This window comes from Drosophila willistoni (genome assembly GCF_018902025.1).
Source record: "Drosophila willistoni isolate 14030-0811.24 chromosome 2R unlocalized genomic scaffold, UCI_dwil_1.1 Seg167, whole genome shotgun sequence".
NCBI classification, from domain to species: Eukaryota; Metazoa; Arthropoda; class Insecta; order Diptera; family Drosophilidae; genus Drosophila; species Drosophila willistoni.
This window is the reverse complement of record NW_025814050.1, coordinates 6,495,099-6,520,123: the sequence shown is the minus strand read 5'-3', so window position 1 is coordinate 6,520,123 and position 25,025 is coordinate 6,495,099. Positions and strand designations below refer to the sequence as shown.

At 33.0% G+C, this 25,025-nt stretch overlaps 3 protein-coding genes across 3 annotated transcripts; 1 reads left to right on the top strand and 2 right to left on the bottom strand.

Moving 5' to 3' along the window:
• Nucleotides 1-5,378: 5,378 nt before the first annotated feature.
• LOC6643798 (alpha-tocopherol transfer protein-like) lies at nucleotides 5,379-7,857 on the top strand. The gene is made up of 7 exons (XM_002066864.4): nucleotides 5,379-5,578; nucleotides 5,639-5,730; nucleotides 6,610-6,763; nucleotides 6,852-6,977; nucleotides 7,043-7,221; nucleotides 7,282-7,432; nucleotides 7,501-7,857. Exons 1-7 carry the CDS (start codon nucleotides 5,392-5,394, stop codon nucleotides 7,548-7,550), a joined length of 939 nt encoding a protein of 312 aa, XP_002066900.1. The 5' UTR covers nucleotides 5,379-5,391; the 3' UTR covers nucleotides 7,551-7,857.
• A 1,670-nt stretch (nucleotides 7,858-9,527) lies between these two features.
• Nucleotides 9,528-11,939, bottom strand: LOC6643865 (protein peste). The gene is made up of 4 exons (XM_002066863.4): nucleotides 11,756-11,939; nucleotides 11,245-11,550; nucleotides 10,661-11,180; nucleotides 9,528-10,601 (listed from the first exon to the last, which is right to left on the bottom strand). Exons 1-4 carry the CDS (start codon nucleotides 11,897-11,899, stop codon nucleotides 9,868-9,870), a joined length of 1,704 nt encoding a protein of 567 aa, XP_002066899.2. The 5' UTR covers nucleotides 11,900-11,939; the 3' UTR covers nucleotides 9,528-9,867.
• Nucleotides 11,940-23,167: 11,228 nt separating this feature from the next.
• Nucleotides 23,168-24,681, bottom strand: LOC6643864 (putative gustatory receptor 28a). Its single transcript, XM_002066862.2, has 3 exons — nucleotides 24,042-24,681; nucleotides 23,337-23,939; nucleotides 23,168-23,281 (listed from the first exon to the last, which is right to left on the bottom strand). Exons 1-3 carry the CDS (start codon nucleotides 24,672-24,674, stop codon nucleotides 23,168-23,170), a joined length of 1,350 nt encoding a protein of 449 aa, XP_002066898.1. The 5' UTR covers nucleotides 24,675-24,681.
• Nucleotides 24,682-25,025: the final 344 nt, after the last annotated feature.

Here is a 25,025-nt window from a genome sequence, read left to right as displayed (position 1 = left end):
ACGTGGAAGTAGAGGTCGTTTAGCTTTCACGGGACTTTAGAGAAGGACTTCCCAGTCCGTCTCTGGTCTAAACGGCAAAGGTCTGCATCCTTTTGTCCAGGAGATTAAGGGCTAGTACTTTGTCATGTGATTCTAGCCTGAAGCGGTACCCAATACCATACCTCCGGATCTCGCACTTAACTGACGGGATGTTAAGGTCTCCATGGATGACTGTTGTACGCACATATAATAAAGAATTTTTCTTCTGTATTACAGTTTTTTTGTAATTCTTTGATAAATTTACATTAAAAATCTTTTAAAGTGATTAAACACAGTTGCTTTTCTTTATTCCTTACTCTTAATACTTACTATAAACTGAAAAAAGTTTATTACTTCTCTAGTTATTCAACTAGGATTTTAAAATACCCTTTATCTACCCTTTAAAGTTCCAATCAGTTAATGTCATTCAAAATTATTGAATTGTTACTTTGGGAATTTCTCTAGCTAATAAAATATTTATACGATTTCCTTATTAGCGTTTTTGTTTTTTTAATTCTTTCTTATTTTTTTGTAAAGCCTTTTTAAATTCATTTATACAACAATAATTACAATACTTGCACCTCGTTTAACTGGAATTTTGCTGGAATTATTGTTCTTTGTTATTGTTCTAATGTGCCTATTAAAAGTTTTCCTTTTCATTAAGAGTAAATTATTTACTGGGCAAACAATTAAAAATGCGACACACGAATAAGAAGGTGGGTCATTGTGTGGCCTATTTTTTGTATTTTGTTTTAGATTCGAACTTGAGTCGATCGTAACGACGAATTTCAATCGTTTGATTCCACTTATAATATGATTATCAAGTCATTGTCATATTATACAAAAACAGCATTAAAAGTAATTGCTTAGTCATTTGTGTTCAACTTTTTTTTTTTTGCTATCTAAAACCAGTAATTTGCATTTAATTGAATTGAGAAAAGATTGTCAAGTACTTATGGTATATATATATTATGCATATCATGTCGGCTTTAAGTATATACAGTTATTCTATTTTAAAGAAATCAACTTTTATGGTTGTTGATAGTCCGAAAAGCTAATCAGAAATGTTGAAGAGTTAGCTTATACTATAATCTATTCCAAACACAATAACATACAAGCTCCTCCGATTATGTGTTTCTGCATTACAGTCTTTGTTCTTTCAGTTATCACCATATGTCTATATATACATATATGTACATATGATAAACATAGTCGTCGTCTGTGGCTACTGTTATTATTAACTGCGATCATTGATAGACTTCAGCCGGCTGGCAATTGCAGTGAACACTCAATTTCAGTTTCCGGAATTCGAGTTCAGTTCAGTTCAGTCGAAGTTTCGTTGCAACTCGTCGACATCGTGTTACGCCCCATTGGCTATAGAAAAATTGTGAAATTGTGGCAAGTATTCGTACTGGTAATGCAAATTACTGTGTACTTACATACGTACATATATGATGTTGTTAAAGCTCTTGATTTATAAATAGTTAAATAAGCATTGTTGATGTTTACCTTAAACAAGTTGTTGTTGTTCAAGTTGATATTGAACAACTAATTGTAAGAGGCTATCAAAATTAGCCAAGTTAATTGAAAATTGCATAAAATACCTAGAAGGGGCCAAAGCTTAAATAAATTAATATATATGTACATAGTTAGATCGAGGCAAACAATCAACCAATTAGACACAATTTTGGATTTATTTATAATCCTATTCAAAGTAAAGGTATACGAGTTTTTCTTGCCCTTTTTTGATTGCGATTAAGAATGATTTTTGTTTAAATATGTAAAAACATAAAATATATAAGAACGAAGTTAGAATTTAGCTAAAAAGATATAGCGAAAGTTAATGAGTTACATATAAATTAATAATTGTAAATTACTAACGAGCAATGCAACAAAATTTAATAGTTAGTATTTTCTAACTATTTGTCATAGAATTGAATTTAAAGATATTGAAAATATTGCACAAATTTTGTCACAAAATTGTATAAAAAAAGGTTCTGCATCCTTTGTGTCAGAAGGGTATTGATTGATCACAAAAATCCCAAAAAGAAGATGAAAAAGGTAAGGATCAGCAATGAATTTGAAGCAACAGAGTTAAGAAATCTTTTCTTGAACATCAAATTCTCTGCATTGAAATATCTTACATATATAAAACTTTGTAAGAAGTTGTAACTTCACATAGTTCTTAATTCTATTGGCATCTGAAAACATAGCAAAAATCTGCATTCTCTATAGGAAACAGGTCAAATTTGATAACAACAGAAGGAGGACCTACAAATTGAGGTTAAAAAAACTGTCAAAACGAAACAAAACCAAAGAAACAATATCTATTTGTGGCTAAAATCATTGCATTCAGTTGCCTTTAGTTATTTTTTGCTTAACTTTAACTCATTACTTTTAAAAAAATTTAAAAATTAGGAATATATGCCAAATACGTTAATTTGAACTTTCTTTAGACTTAATGTAAGTTATGATCCTATTATTTCTGTCTTTTATATGTGCTATTCACCCCAGTGCCCTATGTTTATTTTGTTAATTCTAAATTCCAGACAATTGAAGGCCTTAAAAATTAAAAAGTTCTCAACATTTAACATTTAGAACTTGAAATTTCATTTTGAATACAAATTGTTAATTGAATTGTGTCTAAAATTGAAACCAGTTTTGATTTTGGCACTTGATTTGTTTGTTTGAAAATGTCAAACACCAATCAGAACTTGGACCTTGTTCTAAATGAAAAGAACTGCTTAATCACTATGACTTGCCCATGTTTACGGGAAACAATATAAACGAAAATAATGATGGTGATAAAAACTATGGGAGATACTTACAAAAGTGTTTCCTTATGGTTAACGCCTTTCTAAATTGTTTAATAAGCTAGTCAGCTAGTCAACAGAAAAAATAAAAGTTACTATAATTAGCACCTAAGTAGGAAGACAGGTAATTTTGCTGTTGGTTTTTTCCCTTTCATTGAATGAAGTTAATATTTTTAGTTGTTGTTTTTGTTTTTTAGCAATTTATTTTGACACTTTGCATGCGGTTAATTGGCAATTAAATTTGTTGTGATATGACAACTTTGTTTTCAAGATTAAATAAAATATCTTCGTGACATGTCAAGTACTTTTGGACTATACTATGTACATACATATGATATAGAGATTTCTCTATATACACACGTTTGTGCAATATGTGAATCAAAATCGAATGATGGAAAGGGTCCAAGCAAATGAAATATATTTATGCGCATAACTTTATGGGCTGTTGAACTTGGCGTGTGTGACAAAAAGACAAAAGGCCCAAAAAAAAAAAAAACATCAAAGCCAAAGTCAAACATAATGTACGGTTTTATTTGACGAAATTTGTGGACATTGAACGGGTTTCTCACCCATATATACATATATGTGTGTATATAATGATAAAAATAACCCTAACAACTCTGTTAGTAACTCGAAAAACTGTCTAAATATTGACCTTGACTTGGTAAGAAAATAACTCAAAAAGTCTTGCTAATTGCTCCAACTTAATCGCCAGATCAAAGCCCATTGTCAAGTCCTTCAGTGAGGTCTGAACGGTCATAGATCAATTGTCTTGCTACGTCATCATGAATTTTTGTTGTGTTTGTTGTTATTGTTGTTGACGTTTCTTTAAGCCAAGGTGTTGCCAAGTCGTCTACGTCGTTTAAATGGCCAGCCCACGTTTCGTTTTTTACTTTGCTTAGCCAAAAAAAATGCCTGATCATCGATAAAATATGAACACAATTTGTTGTTATTTATGTTTGCTTACCGAATATTGTATACTCTGCTTCAAATTGATGCATTAGTGTTGTAAAGTTGTTAAATTTGTTAAATTTGTTTCAAAAAATGTTGATTTTGTACATTTTTGATAACCCACGTTGCTTAATTATTTATTCTTATTTATATTATTATAAAGTAAACACTTTAATAAGTAAAATAAAATTTAAGTAATATTGGAATTCATACTTCGCGGGAAAGTTGAAAACTAAACCTAATTTTTCTAATATTCTTTGACACACATGTTGAGAAAAGTATTTAACATTAGAGGATGAATTTAGCGCTGCTTTAAAATTACTCAAATCATTCGTGACCAGAAAACTTATTCGGGAAGAGAAAACCGAAATAAAATTGCCATGTTCTCTTTTTTCGAATGCAAAAAACTTCAATGAAAAATGGATGATGAAATTAGAATCATATTAATTTCAAAATCTACAACTTTTACCCTTGTTATTATTAGCTATTATGGTTACAAACGAAATAAAAACCATGCTAAATTTAATATAATGGGCAAAAATGGTTGAGTAGTTAGTAAACTAGACTTCACTAGAAGTCAGATTATCTGTTGGCTTAAGTTAGGAATTGTTGACTCTACAACGTAGAGCATAAAAACGAAAACATGCTTGAATTTTTGAAAAATTCAAACTGTTTGCCTTTAAAATTTGGTTCTAGTCATTTGAAGTTTTTTCAATCAAACTTTTGAGTATCGAAATCTATGTATAAAATGCCCACTTACTCCTATACTAACGATATTTGAGAACTTTATTGTCGACGACTCCAAGATCTTAAACTCTAAAGTGTTATTATTTCAGCACAACATAAATATCAGAAATTTATAGGTTACCAAAAATTGCAAATCCAATTTTATATTTACCTTAAAAATTGCAAATTTATAATTGAGTAAGTCGAGCAATTCTTAAAAAATGTTCAAGAAACAGAAAACTAAAAAAATGATGACCCTTGACCCAGTAGTTCTAGTAACTTTCTAATAATATTATGAAGTTTCAATGTCTGAGTTTAAATGACGTTCTAGCCAGACTAAAAATCCTTGAAGTCTGAGAAGTTGAGCAGCATCTTTTAAGGTTTCCTCAAGACCATCACCTTCTGCACAAACGCCTTGATATCAATCAATTACTCTCATTTTCCATAGAGTATATGTATATCTACTCAAATTTGAACGTTTATCGACGCACACGACTCTAAGGTTGTGTGACCAGTTTTGGGCACTCTATTGTCTAGCCCACAACACCGCTTCCTCGCCGGCCTCTTGTCTGTCCATGTCTCTGACAACTTCTCTTCCGTTGTTTTCATCGTCGTCAATAGTACGGTGGCTTTTGCTAATGAAGATCAGCATTGAGTCATAATTTGATTGTATTGGCTTAGAGCTCAGGCATTGAACTGCTACTCTATGCTTCTTTGGCTGCGGCTGCGGAAGTAACCCAGTTGTGTCAGTCACACCGAGGTATTGGCAAAGAAGGAAATAGAAACTTTGACAAAATGTTTGAGCATCTGACTAAAGACTTTTATTCTCGATTTCAGCTTGAGCCGGTGAACAACAGTGGACAGACAACAATCAACAGACACTATGGGTAAAGCGGATTGCATAAGCTACGATGACAATAAATTGCCCTACATTGATTTGGGTAGTGCGCGGATACGCATGGATAAGGAGCAGGCACCCGAATGGGCTCTAAAAAAAGCACAGGATGAGCTGAGAGAACTACCAGGCATCAAGGAGGAAGCCATCAAGGAACTCAGAGTGCTGATACAAAGTAAGTGAAGAGAGGAGCTTCCATTGGGATTAGATGTTTTATAAATTTTCCCTTTCTTAGATGAAAAATACCTTAACTTGCCTTTGGATGATGAATATATGATGATGTTTTTGCGGCCTTGCCATTATTATCCAGAAAGTGCCTTGAAAAGGGTAAGTGAAAAAATCAATAATGAAAGTTTATTTAAGACCGGAAACTAAAGCAAGTTAAAGGCGGCAATTTATGCCAAATGTGAAAATATTTTGACTCTTATACAAAGAAACGAAATGACCTTTATTCTATATATGGAATTCAATTAGCATATAACTGATTAACCAGTTCGTTAACCATATAGAAATTTATGGAATAATAATCGTCCCATGTTTTCGTTTGTTTTGGAATTTAAGTTCTTTTTGAACTTCTTGTTTATAGTTTTAGAGTTCTAATAACTTTTTTTGAACTTTTTGGAACAATATAATTATTAGATTAAGTTCATATCTTTTAAAAACAGTTTAAAGTATTTGATTATATTATTTTTAAAACGATTTCTAGAGATTACGTAGAAAAAATTATTGACGATATTGAAAGATTTTATAGTAAATCTTTTTTAACTCTCAGTAGAATCTTCATTGTGCTTGCTTCAATTTTTATGTCATAACTTTGACTTAATATATTTTCTTAAAAATATAAAAAATAAGCTAATGCTTTAAATTATAGCTATGCACTTGCAGTTTATAATTTATTCAAAAAAATAAAGTAGATATTTTATTATGATGTTTAGGAACAAATTTTGATATTCGGAACTAATTACTTTGCTGAGTCAATTTTCTTTCCCATTCGAAAATATTAACTTTAAAGACTACAATTATTTTGGCTTTAGAATTACAGATATTTATACACTAAGCTGTAAAAACCTGTATAACAAAATAATCCTCCTAATCGTAATTGATATAAGAACCCATAAAGATAATTATAATCGCAAAAGATTAAGCTGATTTCATGTACAGTAGAAATTAGCTAAAATGTAATGCCAACTTTTTTTCTTCGATCAGCTCAAGAACTTCTATCACATGAAACTGAAATATGGCATTGCATGTGAGAATATAATACCCTCGAAATTGCGCAACGTTTTCGATGCGGATATACTCAATTTGTTGCCCACAAGAGATCAACATGGACGTCGTTTGCTGGTACTGGAGGCAGGAAGTAAGTAAAATGATCATATATACAAAAAAAAACTCGACGTCTAATAATTATTACTTGTATTTTTTCTCTTTTTTGTTGTTTTGTATAGAAAAATGGAAACCTTCACAGGTGCCATTGCCTGATCTGTTCCGCGGCATACAGTTGACCGTGCTGGGCTCCATGGTTGAACCATTTTCACAAATTTGCGGTGCTGTGGTCATAATTGATATGGAAGGTAATACAAAATAATGATAATGAGATCTCGTGACATGACATTGACATTTCTCTGAACTTACTTAGGTTTGCCCTTGAGCCATATTACACAGTTTACACCATCATTTGCCGCCATGTTATTGGATTACGTACAGGAATGCATTTGCATGCGTCTGAAGGCCGTTCACATTGTGAATAATTCATATATATTCAATATGCTTTTCGCCATATTCAAACCTTTCATTAGGGAAAAGTTGCGCAAGCGAGTAAGTAAATTTACAATAATAAAGATTTCCATAAATTTAAGATTTTTTTCTTTTATTTAGATCTTCTTCCATGGCAAAGATTGGAAGTCACTGACCTCTCACATTGAGGCAAATGCCTTGCCACCGAAATATGGCGGCACTGCCACCTGGGAGTTGCCTCCTGGTAAAGTGCTGGGTGATTTCTTTGAATGCTATTCCAAGGATTATGAACGTAAGTTCAGACGACCTTTTATAATTGGTTTCTCATAAATTTAAAATATGTTTTCTTTTTTATTACAGTTGCCGATAGTTATGGCTATGCTGAGGGTTATTCCATGAAAAAGAAATAATCTTTTGGGGGGATGGGAATCAACTATAATGCCTAATCCATTTCGATTCGTATTTTTAGTATATTAAGTTGGGTCATTTGTGATATTGCAAAACATTATTAAATCTAATAACCAAATGTGGAAAACATCGAAGCCAAGACTTTAAGTAGTGCACTTACCATAGGCCTTAAACATTTCTTGTTGTAATAATGGTTTGTCTATGTGAATATGTTGTTTATCTTAAATATAAATACAAGAAGTTGTTAAGCACAATTTTCAAAAATTAAACTTGAAAGACACTATGTAAATTAATCTGAATAATCTGAAACGTCTTTAAATTATTTAATCGTACACCAAATATCTATCAAGATTTGCAGCTAAATTTGTTCCAGGCTTTAATTTCCAAATGATTATCAAGTCACCGTTGCGCATACGCAGTGTGTTACAACTAAATAAGTGTCATTATCATATTGTTAGTTATGATGCTAGTTGTTGACAAGGGAAAATATATTCCAAAACTGAAACCTGAAACTGAAACTATATTTCAAGATTGTTAAACCTTATTTGAATAGCCCCTAATTATCAGGCATCGATAAAAAGAAATCTAAGAACGTTTTTCTTCTGTTTTTCAAATATATTTCTGTTACCGAAAGCTTTACAAATGTCACACAGAAAAAAAACATGTAAAAAATACATCAATGTATACTTCCGCACCGAGTACGCAGAACACCCAGCGAGGAACTCTTTCTGACAGACGTTTTAAAACGAATGTTGGCTGATCGGATGGCTTTAATGGCTGCTTGCGACGGGCTACATCGGAATCGGGTCTGCTCCGTTGTATGTTGGGGTTATAGACTAATATGTTTCTAAAAAGTATCTATATAGGTGATTATGATTTATGATTAAGATCTAAGTTCGTATGGGTGTTTTTCAAATTATGCCACATATTCTTCGAATTATTACTATTTTTCATATCTTCTTGTCCTCAAAGTAAAAAAAGTATCCTCCATTGGCACAATGTGTCATAAGTAAAGTTTTTGACTTAGTAATATGATAAAATGAAGTAAGTAAGTCGTCTCGCCGACTTCGGTATACCATCCACCAGGTGAACAAATATTTTAAATTTAGAACACCAAATGTATGCTCTCGTTCACTATCACAAAGACAAAAACAAACGAGCACTCTAGCGCCGCCACTAGCCTACGGCCAACTCCGCCCTTGAAATTCGCCTAGTAAAATTCGTTTATACGTATATGTATCTTCCATGTTTATAGTCCGATTTTATTCAAAGATCTACGTGCTCATACGGACGGACGGACCGACATGGCTAGATCGGCTGTTAGTCCTGATCAAAAGAATTTATATACTTTATGTGGTCGGAAATGCTTCCTTCTGCCTGTTTGGCGACTTTAATATATCATTTCTCCCTATGGGTGTATGGTATAATGATTTGTAGTCTGATTTATGTTGTGATAGTCGAGTTCTTAACTATTTTTTTGGTCCCTATATTGACTTTCGTGATGTCTCCATCACATGGGATTTTGTAAATTATGTTGCTTTGAATGTAATAGTTGGTCCTTGAGGACGGTTACCGAAGTGTAAGCGAAATAAATTGGAAAAACAGAAGGATGAAAACTTTCACTTCATTCTATAAAAAGCTTATCTCATTACATAACATAACTTTAAAATTTACCTCGAGCCAGCCATCAATTTATTACAAAAAGCTTTTATAGTATAGTGTCAAAAATTGTTGAATTCTGATTTTTGTTGCTTTTTTAAGTTGCTTCCAAATTTAATTATTATGGAGTATTCTTTCTAAAATTAAGGAGTTTTTTAGAAATAAGTTTAATTTCAAGGGTGTTAAAAGGGTATTTGAAGTTATTATAGTTTTCCAAAGGTTTTCTATAAAGGAACCACATCTTATTTTTTTTAATACTTACCAAATTCCTAAAAAATAAGCAAACTGTTGTTCAAATAAGAAATTCTAGTGCTTTCATATATAGTATATATATAAAATATATTTAATTCGATTTGTCTGGCTTTTTGGTTAGAGTTATTATACATATACACATTTATCAAAAGAGGAAAACATCCACAAAAATTCCAAAATACATTTAAGGAGTATTCATTAAGACTATGCAAAGTGTTCATTATTGGATTGTGTATATCAGATCTTTGCCTCATTAATCTTTGGCATAGGCACTGGAGTATGTAATTGGGTTTTTGGGGGGGGAGTAGTAATACTCTATAACTAAACTAAGAACTAATAAGAGACTTAACTAGGACGGCTTAGTAGCTAAGCTGGCAAATTATCAACGCATTCTTCGCATCTGTTAGATTAATTTTGTTTACTCTCATCACTGATTCCTGTAGAGGCGGTGGCAACACTTTCTCCAGTCTGTGATTTGGACATGGGCTGGATCGATGGCTTTTCCTTGCGTCTATCTTCGAGAAGTGGTGAACTATCTGGACCCTGCTCACACACCAAAGTCGAGGCCTTCGATTTAAGATCATCTGCACTGGAACTGCGACTCTTGTACTCCTGACCATTGCCCTTGTGCTGGGTCTTGAGATCATAACGATCAGATCGCCGTTGACACCAGATCAAAAGTTCTGCCACTGGCGTCCAGCAGAGTAGGAGCAGGCCAATGGCCAGACAAGTTCCAGCAAAGATTTGTCCTGCCAGCAGAACAATGGGTAGAACCTTCAATTGATCAGCCAATTCTGGAGTGATTCTTACTTTCTGCTCAAACCAAATGAGAGGAAAGAATATTCTGGGGATGTCTGTATACAATGCGATTCCTTCGATGGGTTCAACCAGCATGTTGACCTGGAAACGAGCTGCCACCTCTAAGGCAATGCCTGTACGTGGTTCCAGGACCATATAAAACTCATGATTCTCCTTTGTGGGCTCCAATCCCTCGACTTGATCGACATAGAATTGATCGCCATTATAGAAATGTGGATAGGACATAAAGACGGGCGATCCGAAACGACAGGAACTTATATTCATGACACCCGAGGGCACACATTCGCCACCGCAAAAACAAAGGTTCTCCGGAAATTGTGTGCCTAAGTGATAATACAGGAAATATATTATATTTAAGAAGAATTTAACTATTAAGCCTCACCATTATCTACCGAACGTGGTCCACCCGAGTACTTGAATCCCTTCAGGCCTTCTATTTCCATCGTTTCAGTGTAATCCAAAGGAATAGTGCGACACATATCGGGGGTAAAGAGACCCACACTGCCCCCTGGTTGCAATTGGGATGGTTGAAATTCACCCGCTGAGCCGTTTGTCATCCCGCAATGGGAGTCAAAGAAGCCAGTGTGTTGATTGAAATTCCAGGTATGCATTTGGCCCAATTTATCGATATCATCGGCTCCGGTAAAGACGTTAAAAGTTCCCGTGAGATCGGCACTGCCATTGCGAGTATAAAACCAACCAAATTTATCGAAAGGAACCTTGACATCATCGCCAAAAACTGGCATGGCAATGGCCATATCAATCATTATGTCATTATAGCCAGTGAAGAGGAGCTCATCCACCGATTTGCGTACCGACATTTGCTGATCGTAAAGCTTTAAGCCGACATCAACCATGCCCCGTTTCACACTATTCCATCTCTTGGCTGTGGCAGCAGCAGACTATAAGAAAGGAGGAAAATAAATCAATAGAGGATGATAAATGGAATGGAATGGAGTAACCTACCAATGCCACCGCATTTAGGGTTATAATCTCATCATCTAGACTGCCATTGCTACCCTCCGCATCGAAGTAGTAGAAACTTCTTTTCCTATAACTCACTGAGCTATTTTCGGGATGCCAATTGATGTCGACCTTGTCGGGTTTCTCACTGAAACGATACGGGCCAACTTGCTCCAGTATGGGCTTTGTAGAGAGATTACCAAAATCCTCGGGATTTGTCCAATTATACAGATATATATCTAAATTAAGTTCCAGCGGCGGAGTCTTCCAATTCTCATAGACACGTGTGTTGGGTGACAAAGTCATTTCCTTTAAACAATAAAAATCAATTTCAATTAATTGAACAAAATCTTAACAAATGCGCCCCGAACTCTCAGTGGCATTGCAACTGAGCAATTAAAGGCGGTTTCTTCTGAGAGTCGTCCCACATCAATCAAATGTGCAGCTGGCTCTGATTTAACCATCCATCACTAGCACTTGCTCTTGACCCTTGATTTGGACCCAAAACACTAACCTTATGCATGATGCAATTGAATATATCCTCCCAGAACATGCCACACAATATGCCAAATAGTCCCAGGCAAAAGCCAAATATGCCGATAATTAATTTTCGATGACTTTTTTGTTGGCCCCACATGGCGGTGTTTTGTGTGGGCATGGCTGTGGGGTCGACGCCTCCAATGGTAAAATGTCTGGAACTAAATGGACAAAATAAACTATTATTAGCCACGTGCAGAATAAGTAAAGCCAAACGAAAGAAACGGAAGCGAAGCCATTTTGGTTACAAATAAACAGATGACTAATTATATAAATATAGAAACAGGAGTTTACTAAGCAAAAAGCCATCTTAATGTCTGGCAAACTTATCAAAAATTGCAGCAAGAGATTAGATACAAATGGACTTTAGTTGTTTCTTTCAATATGCAGTTTAATTAAAGTTTAAACTAAAGTGGAAATCGACTAACAAAATACTAATTAAAAGCTTTCCAGTCGCAAAAATTTAAAGCGCTTTATTTTTTGAGGTTTTTTTATAAATTGATTTCAACTTCACTTCTTCACAATTTACAGACGACTTAAGTGCGAAGCAAAATTCGCATCAGAATATAAAAACTGAAACAGAAAACTCAAATTTTGTCCAACATAGTTTAAAATCCTTATAACATTTCCTTTTAATAAACTATTCTACATTTACTTTATAGCTCTCTTGGCAACTAACTAAATCAAATCGATAAAGAAACTGAACTAATTTAAATATATGTATATCAAGGCAGATTGTTGGAAACCTAAATTAATTTAAATATATGCAAAAATAGGAAGAAGAAAATTTATTTTAGGACACTTTGTATCGTTGGAGCACTGAAATTCCGAAATTCCGAAACCGAGTTCTTAGTTCCACTGACGACAATTGTTTTGTGTTTCTATTTCGAAACTTTACATTTTAATTGAGATAATTATATTTGATTCAATTCTGATCGATGCTCAAACGGAACTGATTTAATTGTTGCCTAAATCTTCTAGAATCATGCTGGCCAAAAGACTTTTAGACGAGGGCAAGTTAATAAGTGCGTGAAATTTGAAACAGAAAGTAAGAAACTGCATCAGTTGGTTGATTGTTGACGTTTCTAAGAATATTAAATATTGATTTGAGAATGAATAAAAACGTAAGAAACTGCATCAGTTGGTTGATTGTTGACGTTTCTAAGAATATTAAATATTGATTTGAGAATGAATAAAAACGCTAATTTTATTTTATGTTTTTCAATATTCAGATGATGTTTAACGTTCAATTGTTTTCATAGTTTAATCTGTTTTTTTCCCAGGTGCATTTGATCCAAAAGTCCGTTTTTTTTTGCGGGGCATATATTTAAGACTTTTTTGCTAAGATCTTAAATATTATAGATAGAAGTATGAACTCTTTGAAAAAGTTGGAGATTTGGCAAAACTAAGATAAACTGCATACCACATTTAATTTTTAATTTAGCCGCAATTTTCAATTTGGAGCCAATTTGTATGAAAATGTTTACGATACTAGTTTGTACTAAAGTACTTTTTTCGTTGAACTACAAAAGAAGGTAAATTGAATATTCCGTCCAATGACATATTTTTCATTAAAATCAGATCAAAATTATATAGTTTTTTTGCCTTTATCTTTTTGCAGTTTATCTTAGTTTTGCTAGATCTACAACTTCTTCAAAGAGTTCATAAAAAAATCTGTGAAAAAAACACATTAAAATTTGAAGACCGTTTTTCTGGTTCATCATCTGAATACAATAACCAACAAATTACAAAAAAAAATGTTCCATTATGTTTTTCTATGAGCCAAGAACGTCAGAACTAAAGTTTAAAAAAAAAACGTCTTAAATTCGTGACCGCCACTGTATGTACACGTTGATGGGACACAAATTTCATGTTTTCAACTGATATTCAAACGAGGAATATTTATAAAAAATAATAGTAAAGGCAGGCTTTAAATTTATTTAAATTTACAGCCTAGAACTAACATTTTTTTAATGTGATTTTTTAACACTTTTCCACCAACATTTTCTGATTTTAAAATTGATTTCTAATTGAATAAATGTAAAAGCAGATCTAATGGATAATTGGACATAGAACGATGGAAAAATGGTCAATAAACTTAGCAATAAATTTTATAATAATTTAATAAACGGTTTGAAACTCCGCTTAACAGCTCGATTAAATGTCTTCGTATAAATTATTTGTTTGTAACTAATGGCTCATATTCTTTTATTCAACTGTTTTTATCGAATGTTATGAAAAACGAACAGTTTAATAAAAGAGTTGTTCTTAAAATAGGTTTTGAAAATATGTAAAACATTAAAAAAAATTTGTTTGAGCGGGGCTTCAGGTCAATCTTACTAATTTATTTGTAAGATTTTAAATCATAGGCAGCACAAAAGGTGAGCAGGTTGTCTGTATAGCTATTTCAAGAACCATCAAGTTCTATCTAGCCCCGCTCAAACAAATTTTTTGATTTACTTCAATAAGGTCGAAATCTAGACAAATATTAAAAAAAAATTCATTGCAACAAGTCCTCTTTCAATTTTAATTGAATTTTCAGGAACATACTATCCAGCTAACTCTGACAAGAATATGTGCACTTTGGCGCCGCCACTGGTCAACGGCCAATTTCACTCTTATGGGCCATCTAGTGGAAAACGTTTATATGTATAAAATTTGCCTATTTCTAGTCCGATTTAAATAAAATTTCGTATGTCGTTAGAAATAAATGTCAGCTACTAATTGTAGTTTAAATTAAATTGTCATACTTAAAATTTGAGACATCAAATCATCTCAAATATACACACATACTTAATCTGATGTCTCCAGCTTTTAAAGTCTTTAAGAAAATATCTTTTAATTAAATTAATGGATCGGCAATAAATAAGAAAATAAGTTTGATAATTAACTTATCAAATTTGCTGGCTTAGCTGTTAACTATAAACTATTTCGAGATCTAGATGTTCATACGGACAGAGAGACTCGGCGGTTAATGCCGATCAAGAATATATATACTTTATTGGGTCGGAAAAGCTTCCTTCTACCTGTTATATGCATTTTGGCGACATTAATATACCATTCCACACTATGGGATAAAAAGCACATGAAATAATTTTTCAGAAATTATATTTTCTATTTCTTTTTAAGTGTGAACAATTATTTAATTTTATCGACACTTTTAATCATTTTAGTCGCACGAAATGTTTACCAGAATAATTATACACAAATTACCATAATTTCAATAGACTAAAAATAATTGTACTTAGTATATGTATTTTTATTTCAATTGAATTGAATCAATTGAAAGAGAAAAACGTGACTTTCAATTGCAGTTCACACTGATGTAAACTCAGTCCAGACTATATATGTATATATATGTATACCTATATATAGGAATATAGACAAATAGTATATATAAAAGTCATATCAGCGGAGATAATTTCTGAACGACGCCTGACGCACCGGCTTTTTAATTGAAGCAAGTGTTTTTCATATTTCAATCCAATTTTGGGATTTGAATTACAAATCAGACAATGACGATATCGACGGGATTTACTTGAATATATAATTCCTTCTCCTGGGGCGATAACAGGTTTTTGAACTTTGTAATAAGTATACATGTGAAAAATTTACACATACAATAACTTTGGCCCTTCCAATTTGTACTATATACTTATATACCTAATATATATGTGCACATTTATAATATTCCTCGTTCTGGTTTTCATTTTTTTTCTTCTTTTTTTTTTGCATGCTCTTTCTCTCTGATATATCATCATAATTGAGTCTATCAATTGACCCCACGGTGAGCTATGGACTGGGTCTTTGACACTTTCCGTTTTATTGTACACGAATACAAATCTATATATATATATATATGTATCTGTCATGTCAGAATGGGAGGTAAATTGATATGATTATGTGAATTTTTCAAATTTGTCGGCGTTTTCTCTTTTTTCGTGACATATTCTATTCATATTTTTATGAAAGATTATTGAAGTATAATAGAGCAAGCGAACTTAAACTATTTTTAAAGTTCTTCCCCAAGGTTTAATTGAAATCAAGAGCAACACTCACTATATAATTGCTTTCAATTAAGTTTTCTTCTCGTTCCTTTATTTTTTTTTTGGTCTTTCATATTTTCATTATTAAATTAAGCATCACAAGCGTCTTTTGACTTTTACGATTCCAATCTGCCTGCCACTCGAATGACACATGAATAATACACTGTATCATATATTCTCGATGCAAATTTTTCGGGGAAGAAAGCATTGAACCCAAAACTGAACTTTCTTTCTTTGCATATTGTTTGAGTTATATGGCCAAAGCCTTAAAGTCTCGGTCTCAAGTATACAAACAATGTGTTAAAATAAGTGTTTGTTCACAAGTCAACTAAGTTTTTTCAATAAATCGCTTCCAAAGTCACTGGCAAAGTGCAAGCTAGAACTGAGGGCATTAATATTGAGGTAGGCATTTAAATAGAACCTAATGTCTACTGGAATGTGATTAACTATTCAAATTTATTCCTAGAATGGACGCTTATGTATATGAGTGAATACTCCAATGTGGTTAACTATTCAAATTTATTCTTAGGATGGTCGTTTCACTAACTTAGAGGAATAGCTTTTTCCATACAAAGTTTTTGGTACACATTTTTAGAATTTTTCAAAAATTCATTTTAATCAAAGAACTGAATTCTTTGGAAAATCTTTAATCGCTTATAATCTTAAAAAAAATCAACTTTATTTTTACCATTATTGGCAGAGGAAAATTAAACTATTTTTTTAGTATTTGTTTTAAATGTTTAGAATTCGAAGAATTTTTAAAAAATTCATTTCAATTGACGAACTTTTTTGAAAAATCTTGAATCGCCTATAATCTTAAATCTACTTCAAGCTCGATTTAAGGTTTTCAAAAGAAAGTCCCAGTGCCAATGAATCTTTTGGAATTGAATACTCCAAATAACACCTAATACAGCTTGTAAAAAAAAAGTATACATTAGTATTTTCACAATGATGTACTGATTTAGTTATATGTATATTTTGATTTAAACTGTCCGAATTGATTATTTTTTTCACAAGACTTATTTCAATAATAACAATACTTAAAAAATAATTCGGAAATTGAACAGTTTTAGTTATTTTTTCTGCTAAATTTAGTGATATTGGGGAACTTTGTTTTAGACGTATTTCGTTATCCTTCAGATTGTTAATATCCTTAAAAGTTTCCGTTATGTTCTTGTTTCCCTATCCTTCAGATTGTTAGTATCCTTAAAAGTTCTTGTTATGAAAATGTACATATTATTGCAAAAAATAGTAGTTTAAGTAGTTTTTGGAATATTTCAAGGAAAGAAACTATTTTTTTTTGATACTGATTGTGAGATTTTTATTGGTTATAAAAATTAAGTTAAATTTTTCAAGCATCTTTTAGTTTAATTATAAAAGTTTTAAGAGATTTTTTGAGAAACCAGGATAATATTTTGCGAATTCCTAGAATTAATTTTAGATCCAAATAATTAAAAAATTTAGACTTTTGCTAAACCAATTGTAACAATCCATAAACCTTTATCTTAATATTGGGGGAGTTCGTTCTTGAGAACTGCAATAAATATAATTTGTCACTTCTGAAATGAGTGAATACTGAAAAAATATTGAGGGAATCCTTAAGAAGTTTTTAAATTTCGTTTCAATATAGGTTTCTTTCATTAATCTTTAAAAATTTAAGTGTGAGCTTTGAAACTGAGATGAAATGTTCATATCAAGTAATACAAGAGAGCATAGACTTTAGTTTAATCAAAAGATCACGATTGTAATGGAGGGAATTTGTTCTTAAGAACTGCAGAAAATGAAATTGACACTCCTGAAATGAGTACATATAATATATTAGTAAGATATTTCAGGTCTTGAGAAAATCCTAGGAAAGTATTTAAACTTCCTTCCCATATGGCACTGTTTAATTGATCCCTCAAATCGTAAAACTTAGCCTTGAGACTGCGATGAAATATACATATCAATACCAGAAAACAAAGGCTTTTTTTGAAGCCGGTTACTTTTTGTAAGAACTTTGCAATGCATAGAAGGAAGCATCTCCATCTATATAAAGTGTATAAGTATTGTCCTGATCTAAAGTCGAATACCTTATCTTTAAATAATGAAATTAATATGCACATATACATAGTATAATAGTCATTCATAGATTTATAAACAAATCTGGACGTAAAAAGTAAGTCTCAATCTGCGAAAGTAAAAGAAATTTCGAGTTATCCTATCAATAAGAATTTTTCTATTTGTACAAATTTTCAGAATTTGTCAAGTGCTGTCAAAAAACCATTTGTCTAATCTCAATTACCATTTACGTTTGATCGTTTCTGATAAAGTAAACAATGAAAAAGTTGCAATCTCTATTTGTCAGAGGCTTTTTATATATATATATATTTTTTTTTTTTTGGTTTCCAACTGTTATAACACCTGATCGAATTTCCAGGCAATTTCCAAACAAACCACAAGACTCATAAATTGACATTGAGATTGAACCGCAGATATTGTAAGTCTACAAATCTCGGAATTCAATAATACTTAATAGACCCAGATATATACATACATATGTATACAAGCATAAGAAAAGTAATCGAAAATAGAGAAAACGCAATTGCCTGGTTAGAGGAAGAGATTGATTGATTCTAATGAGTTATCAGTTTGCCATTTGATATGTGTAAACTAAAAATATAATCTACAATCGATGTAAATATATAACTTGGGGGGCTTCAATTACGTTACATATAAATAAATATGAAGTCAATCTAAACAAAAAAGAATCGCCGCATCGTGTGAAAAGTGAATTGAATTTGGCACGCAAATGCAATTAGTAAGTACTCGAAATACTTGAAGACTTGAAGAAATGGCAAAAAACGAAAAAAAAAGGCAGCGCAAACAACTTGGTTACTGTTTATTCAACAGGTGTTTCTCATTGTTTGCATTCTGAAATTCACTTCGAAAATGCCAATTTAAACGATTTAAGTAGGTAGGTAGATTGTATATAAGCTTTTTACTGTTCCCGTCTAGGCCGATTAACCAATAAAACCAATCAAGTTGAATTTATAATAATTTATATTTCATAATTGCCAGTGTAATCGTAATCTGGAAAAGTCTACTAGCGATTAAATGAAGGAACATATATGTCTATATGTATATACTAGACGATGGTAGGTTCTCTTTTTTGAGGCACATTGTTTCACTCACTTTGTTCTTTCTTTTTGCTTTTTATTGTTGTTGATATATTTTGTTGATATATTTGTTAAACAATCACTAAATAAATTTGCAAAAGGAAATTGTATAAGGCTAAGGACATGCTACTTGGGCACGTGTGTATGTATATGTGTGTGTGTGCTTGGACGGGGACTTGGGGACTTATCACAGGAAGAACTCAAAAAACCGAAACGGGCGCCAAGAAAAATCAACGTAAACGGAATGAAATGAAATGAAACAGCCGTTGGATAGGACCGTTACTCGCCAAAGCTCGATTACGACTAAGCGGCGAGGCCGATTCTACGGCCAAGTGGAGGCTACGTCGTTTTATATATATAAATATTATGTGTGTTTGTATTTTTTTTTACACCCGATGATACCCATGATGATGATGAAGAAGATGATGATGATGATGATGAAGAAGATGATGATTAGTGAGAGGAATATGATGAATGTCAGTCAAGTGCAATGCAGCCGGCTGCCTGGCTTGAGACAATCTTCAAATGTGTGTGTGTGTGTGTGTGGGGGTGGGTGGCTTGGGGGATGTGGGGACTAATTTGCGATTTAGTTTTCTGTCATTGAATTTTAACTACAACCGATTTCATTTAGCGGGAGGGGATGGGAGAGTGCCCGCATTAGAAAGGAAGTGGGTTAAACTTTCCAGTTCACAATATAAACAAATTGTAATTGAAATATTCTGAAACTGATAAATAATCATTCTTATCAACTTGGCTAATCGTATTGATTAGCCCCAAAGCATATGTACATACATACCTTTTTAGTATAACAAATCTTTACAGGAGCGGAAGGTGTGAGTAAAAGGTTTAAAGGGATTACATAGAGAATTTCATTTACTATTCTTCATTCATTTAAAAAACCCGTTCTTCATTTATTGAATTCAAAATACGATCTAATTTACTAAAGTAATATATGTATATGAAATCTTAGAATCTAGGAGGCGAAAATTCATCTTAAAAATACTTAAAAATACTATGATTGAAGATTTTTGAACAAGTGATCCTCAAAAAATATTGCAACTCTTACTATTCAGAGCGTGAAATTGTTTGAAAATATACAAACACTAAGGTACCAAATTGACTCCACATTTTTGCAGTTTTAGCTCTATTTTACTTTTCGCGACCGACAACTTTAAATATTATTCGACGATCGTCTTATTTATCGATAAATGCAGATCTTATAAAGCAACTACACTGAATTCCTTCGACTTAATTCAAAGTCTAAGGGGTTTTTTTTAGCTATTTTTCGACACAACATTCTTAAAAAGCTTTGAAGCTTTGCAATTAAAGCTTCAAGTAAATAAAGATATTTTTCCAATTGAATGTAATGAAAATATTCTGTCCTACAGCACTTGAAAGTATGTCAGGAAAAATCCCCTTCTAATTTAGATTCTAGCCATGCCTTGAGTTTAGTTCCTAGTCCTTCGAATTCCGAACATATTTTAATAATTTCAAAGTCAAGTCAAGTCGTTAGTATCTTCCAATGCTATCTTAGGATACGTCATATTTCCAACATTATAAAAGTGATCTTCAGCGAGTTTTACAAGACCCCTTTTATTGCTAAATCCACACCTGTTGATTGCGGGTATGTAAAACAAAGAAAAACATATTTATAATACCTATCGGCACACATGTATTATCATAACGCACAACCACCCACCGAGTTTAGTTCACATAGAATTGGCTGAGGCAATAAAACAATCAAATGTCGTTGCACTAGTTGGATGATTGAGACCAGGCGCCATCCCCTAATTCCCACCCCCAAGCCCCTCAAATTTACTTCAGTGACTATTCGGGTTCACTTATTGGATTATGCTTGCGTGTAGATATATATACATACATATATATGGATTAGTTCTCGAAATAAGTTGAGCGGAATTAAATTTAAGTAGTGATTCGGATTGTGGTTGCATTGTAGCAATTGGGTTAATGGGTCGAAGTAAAAGCAAATAGTTAGTAAGTTTATAACGTTCTTTGTTTAAATAAACCGATAAGTCGATTACTTAACTGAGTGTCGTACATTTTAGCTGTGAAAAAAAGCTTTTCCCAATGCCAAAGCTTGACAACTGAGGGCGCTGCTTTTGGTTAAGTCATACGAGACACGTTTGAATTTACCAATTTTCAGTTAATTTGTATAGCGTTATACATAGTGATAGATTTACAATCAAGGCGTTGTGTTTTTTTGCATCCCCTCATTAACTGAAGAATAACGTATACGCACGGTGTGACAGCTAATTTTCACGACTATATTTGGATGAATGTTAACATGATAATAATACTTAATAGGTCTTGAAATTATTGTCTAGCAGCCATCGACTCAATGCGAATTTCATAATTCAAGTTTTGTATTCTTAAATTTGTTCACAGAAGACCAGTCGGATTGATGTTTAAAAAATTGTGTTTCCCTATGGAACTTTACATTGTGACCCGAAAGTACCTCAAAATTGTGAATAAAACGCAAAATTTGGAATTGGTTAGATCGTCTTCAGAACTTGCTCATTTCTGAATAATACAAATATGCCATCGCCCTTTGCCAGAAATCGATGTCCGCCGGCCAGTATGATTAACATATTAAATGATTTCACTTGTTCATTTTAAGGTTTCGCCGCGTGTTTACGTATCCAACAACGATTATTGGCTGGTTTAATGGTTTGGTGAATCAAAGATAGTAACTTTCAGCATGTCCAAGGATGGTTTTTATACCATACACCCATAGGGTGATGGTATATTAAAGTCGTTAAAATGTATGTAACAAGCAGAAGGAAGCTTCTCCAACCCCATAAAGTATATATATATTCTTGATCAGCATCTACAGCCGAGTTGATCTAACCATGTCCGTCTCTCCGTCCGTACGTCTGTCCGTATGAACACCTAGATCTCGGAGACTGTAAAAGCTAGAGCCACCAAATTTGGTATGTAGACTCGTGTAGTATGTAAAGTGATCAAGTTTATTTCAAATTTTTGCCACGCCCCTTTTCGTAACGGAAATAGCCGAGTTATGCATATAAACGTTTTTCCATAAGGCTGGAGTTGGCCGTTGGCTGGTGTGGGCGCTTGGGTGCTCGTATGATTGAGTGAGCGAGATACTAAGATATGCTTGTTAAAAGCATGTGAAAATGCATTTGTTTAATAAAGTTGAAATATTTGCTTTACTGGTGTATGGTATACCTAATTCCGCGAGACGACTTACTTACTTCATTTGGTACAAATTCATCATTTTTGAAATATCTCATGATCAAAGGGTCCACCAAAATCAAACAAACTTTCTCAAAACCAATATCCAGCATTGGAGCATTTTTGAGAACTATATTTTGCTTTTAAAAGATTTTAAAGATCGCCCTGAGCGAGTCTTTAACTGTTTTGTTTCAATCGTGGGATTGAATATTTGATTGAGCAGAGTCCCCAGAAGCCTACCCATAAATATTCAAAACAATTCCGCATACGTTAGAGGGTAAAAGGTATAAAATTGAATGCGAATTATTTCCTTAAACCTTTTTCGCATTGTACAAATCGAAGCACTTCTGAGGACGACTAGTTAAAAAATATGTTTTAAATATTCAGGATGACAGATCGCATGCATTTTTGGCACAGTTTGACACAAACCCACTAACTTAACAGAAAAAGACATATTAAGAAATGTCAAAAATATTTCAGTTATTCATAAATGTGTGAAGTTTCTACACATTGTTGATTTTGGTCAATGCATATATAAATATTTGTAAATGTAACAAAGTTCAATAACCAAAAAAAAAAAAACAAGAATTGCACTATAAGAATTTTTTCCCATTAAACAATTTGAATGAAATTTGCACGACAAAAGGTTATTTTAATTTTTCCATATTTTTACAGAACATTTTTAATAATGGCACATGTTATAGTAAATAATTTTTTTTCGTTATGAATAGACGAGATTGGCAACGATTTGGAAAGCTTTTGATTCGGAACATTTTGGCAAGCCATGGATATGGAATGAAAAATATTGAAAATTAAATAATTCAAGACTCAAAATGAAAATATCTATGGGATAGTAACATTTAAATTACTTAATGTAAGTTGATAATGGCAATAAAAGTCCATTTTACATGATTTGATATGGGTTAGTTAAGCAACTATTATACTAAAACAGTTTTAAACATTCAACTAAATTTAGAAAATATTAGATTGTTGAGTATTGTTGTTGTTATCGTTTGATTCCTCCATGTGATGGGTATAACGAAATTGTATTAGAATGATAAGATAAGTAGTGGCAGCTCCAGTTATCTAAAAATAAAAGTTAATTAATCTTAAAAAATTGAAAATTACTTTTCATACTCACTGTAAAGTAGAGCGTACGATCCAAAGGAAATAATCCCGCTGCGGTAAATCTAACTCTGCGATGGGACAATTGCAACGATAATCGGAATAGTCGATCACGTAACTCTGGATCATCCGTAATATTGAGAATCTTATGAACCATGGCCGGAGTAATGCTATTCTGCAGAATTGTTCTACTGCTTGCCTCCACAATGAGAAATATAATGACAATATACCAGATCATTTGGCTAAGGAAAAAGGCAAAAAACTCATCAGCCTCAAATTTATCCAATCGCTTCGGATTCAGCTGGGCTTCCAGTATATAGAAATCGTCGAAGAGTATAAACAAAAACGATATGGCTATAATACCCAATAAAGGATATGTAAAATACTCCTCAATGGTTTGACAAATGTCGCAGAGTAAATTTTGTATATTCGAAACCTGTTTGATGGCATATTCCGGATTTTGGCGTATTATTGAGGTAACACTGTACCGCTTCATGGGTGTACTGATCATGTTACGTAAGCGGTATGCGTAATGATTATTATTGACCACTGAATGCATTGGTGAAATTTCCAGAGCATTATACTGCTCGATGTGAGCATCAAGAATGTCCTGAAGGATCTAGAAAAACAAGAAATGAAGGAAAAAACTAAATTAAGCCTCCAAACTAGAGTAGATGTTGAGTTGAGTTTACCTTTAACAATTACTCATATCGATTCTTACCTCGTTAAGCATACTAAAACGACTTCTGGCCAAATGTGTGGTACATAAAAACTTAAAGACCATAAAACTGATGTTAATGTGCGGCAAGGCAAATGTGGTAAATGTCACAAATGACGGTGAAAAGGTGGCACTTATTAGCAAGGCATAACTGACACACAAATAGATCACATTGAAAGTTAGCATGCCCACTGAGATTAGGAAACAGATTAATAATATCCTTCTGTAATCCAATTTCATGCCCAATCTAACGAATATTTCATCGACCACAATTATATTTTGAATGATGGAAACGAAACGCTGACGTTTGATAATGACAAATCCGAAAATGCTGCACATGGCCAAAATGCCAGTCAATTTGACGGTGCTATCACCCAATTTGGTGATATTTGTTTGAAAGAAATAACCAATTATGGAATCGCCATTCCTCATGGAGGCCAAAAAGCACAGGACAAAGAACAGAAAATGAACGATTCCGGCCACAAGTGAATATGTCGATGTGTGAACCTCCTTATCGGCTGCTTTGAGATTAAGGCGAAAAGGGGCCAAGCCCAGCAGAGAGATATAGGTGAGTGGGCGTAACGATTGAAATACATTATCCGCCTGGGAGATGCGCTCCCAGAGCTTGAAAGCCATTGCAGTTAACAAGTTGATTGGTTGGTTTTCACACGCGTCTGTGTCTGTTCACTGGGCCAACTCGAGGGCAACTAAACTAAAAGGAAGTCTGATGATTATATTACCATTATACACGGTCTATGCCTTATTCCTTTTTCCCTCTTTCTCTTTTCCTCTTGCCATATATCATAATCATCAAAAGTGACACACACACAGACAACACACAGATACCTGTTGAACACCTTACTAAGCTAATATCAATTGCCAGCAAATATTTAATTAAGCTTAAATGGTCGAGACCAGGATTGGTGGGAAAGGGGGAACAAGGTCATCAGCAACAGCGGAGTTCAACTTAAGTTCGTGTCCTGGTAA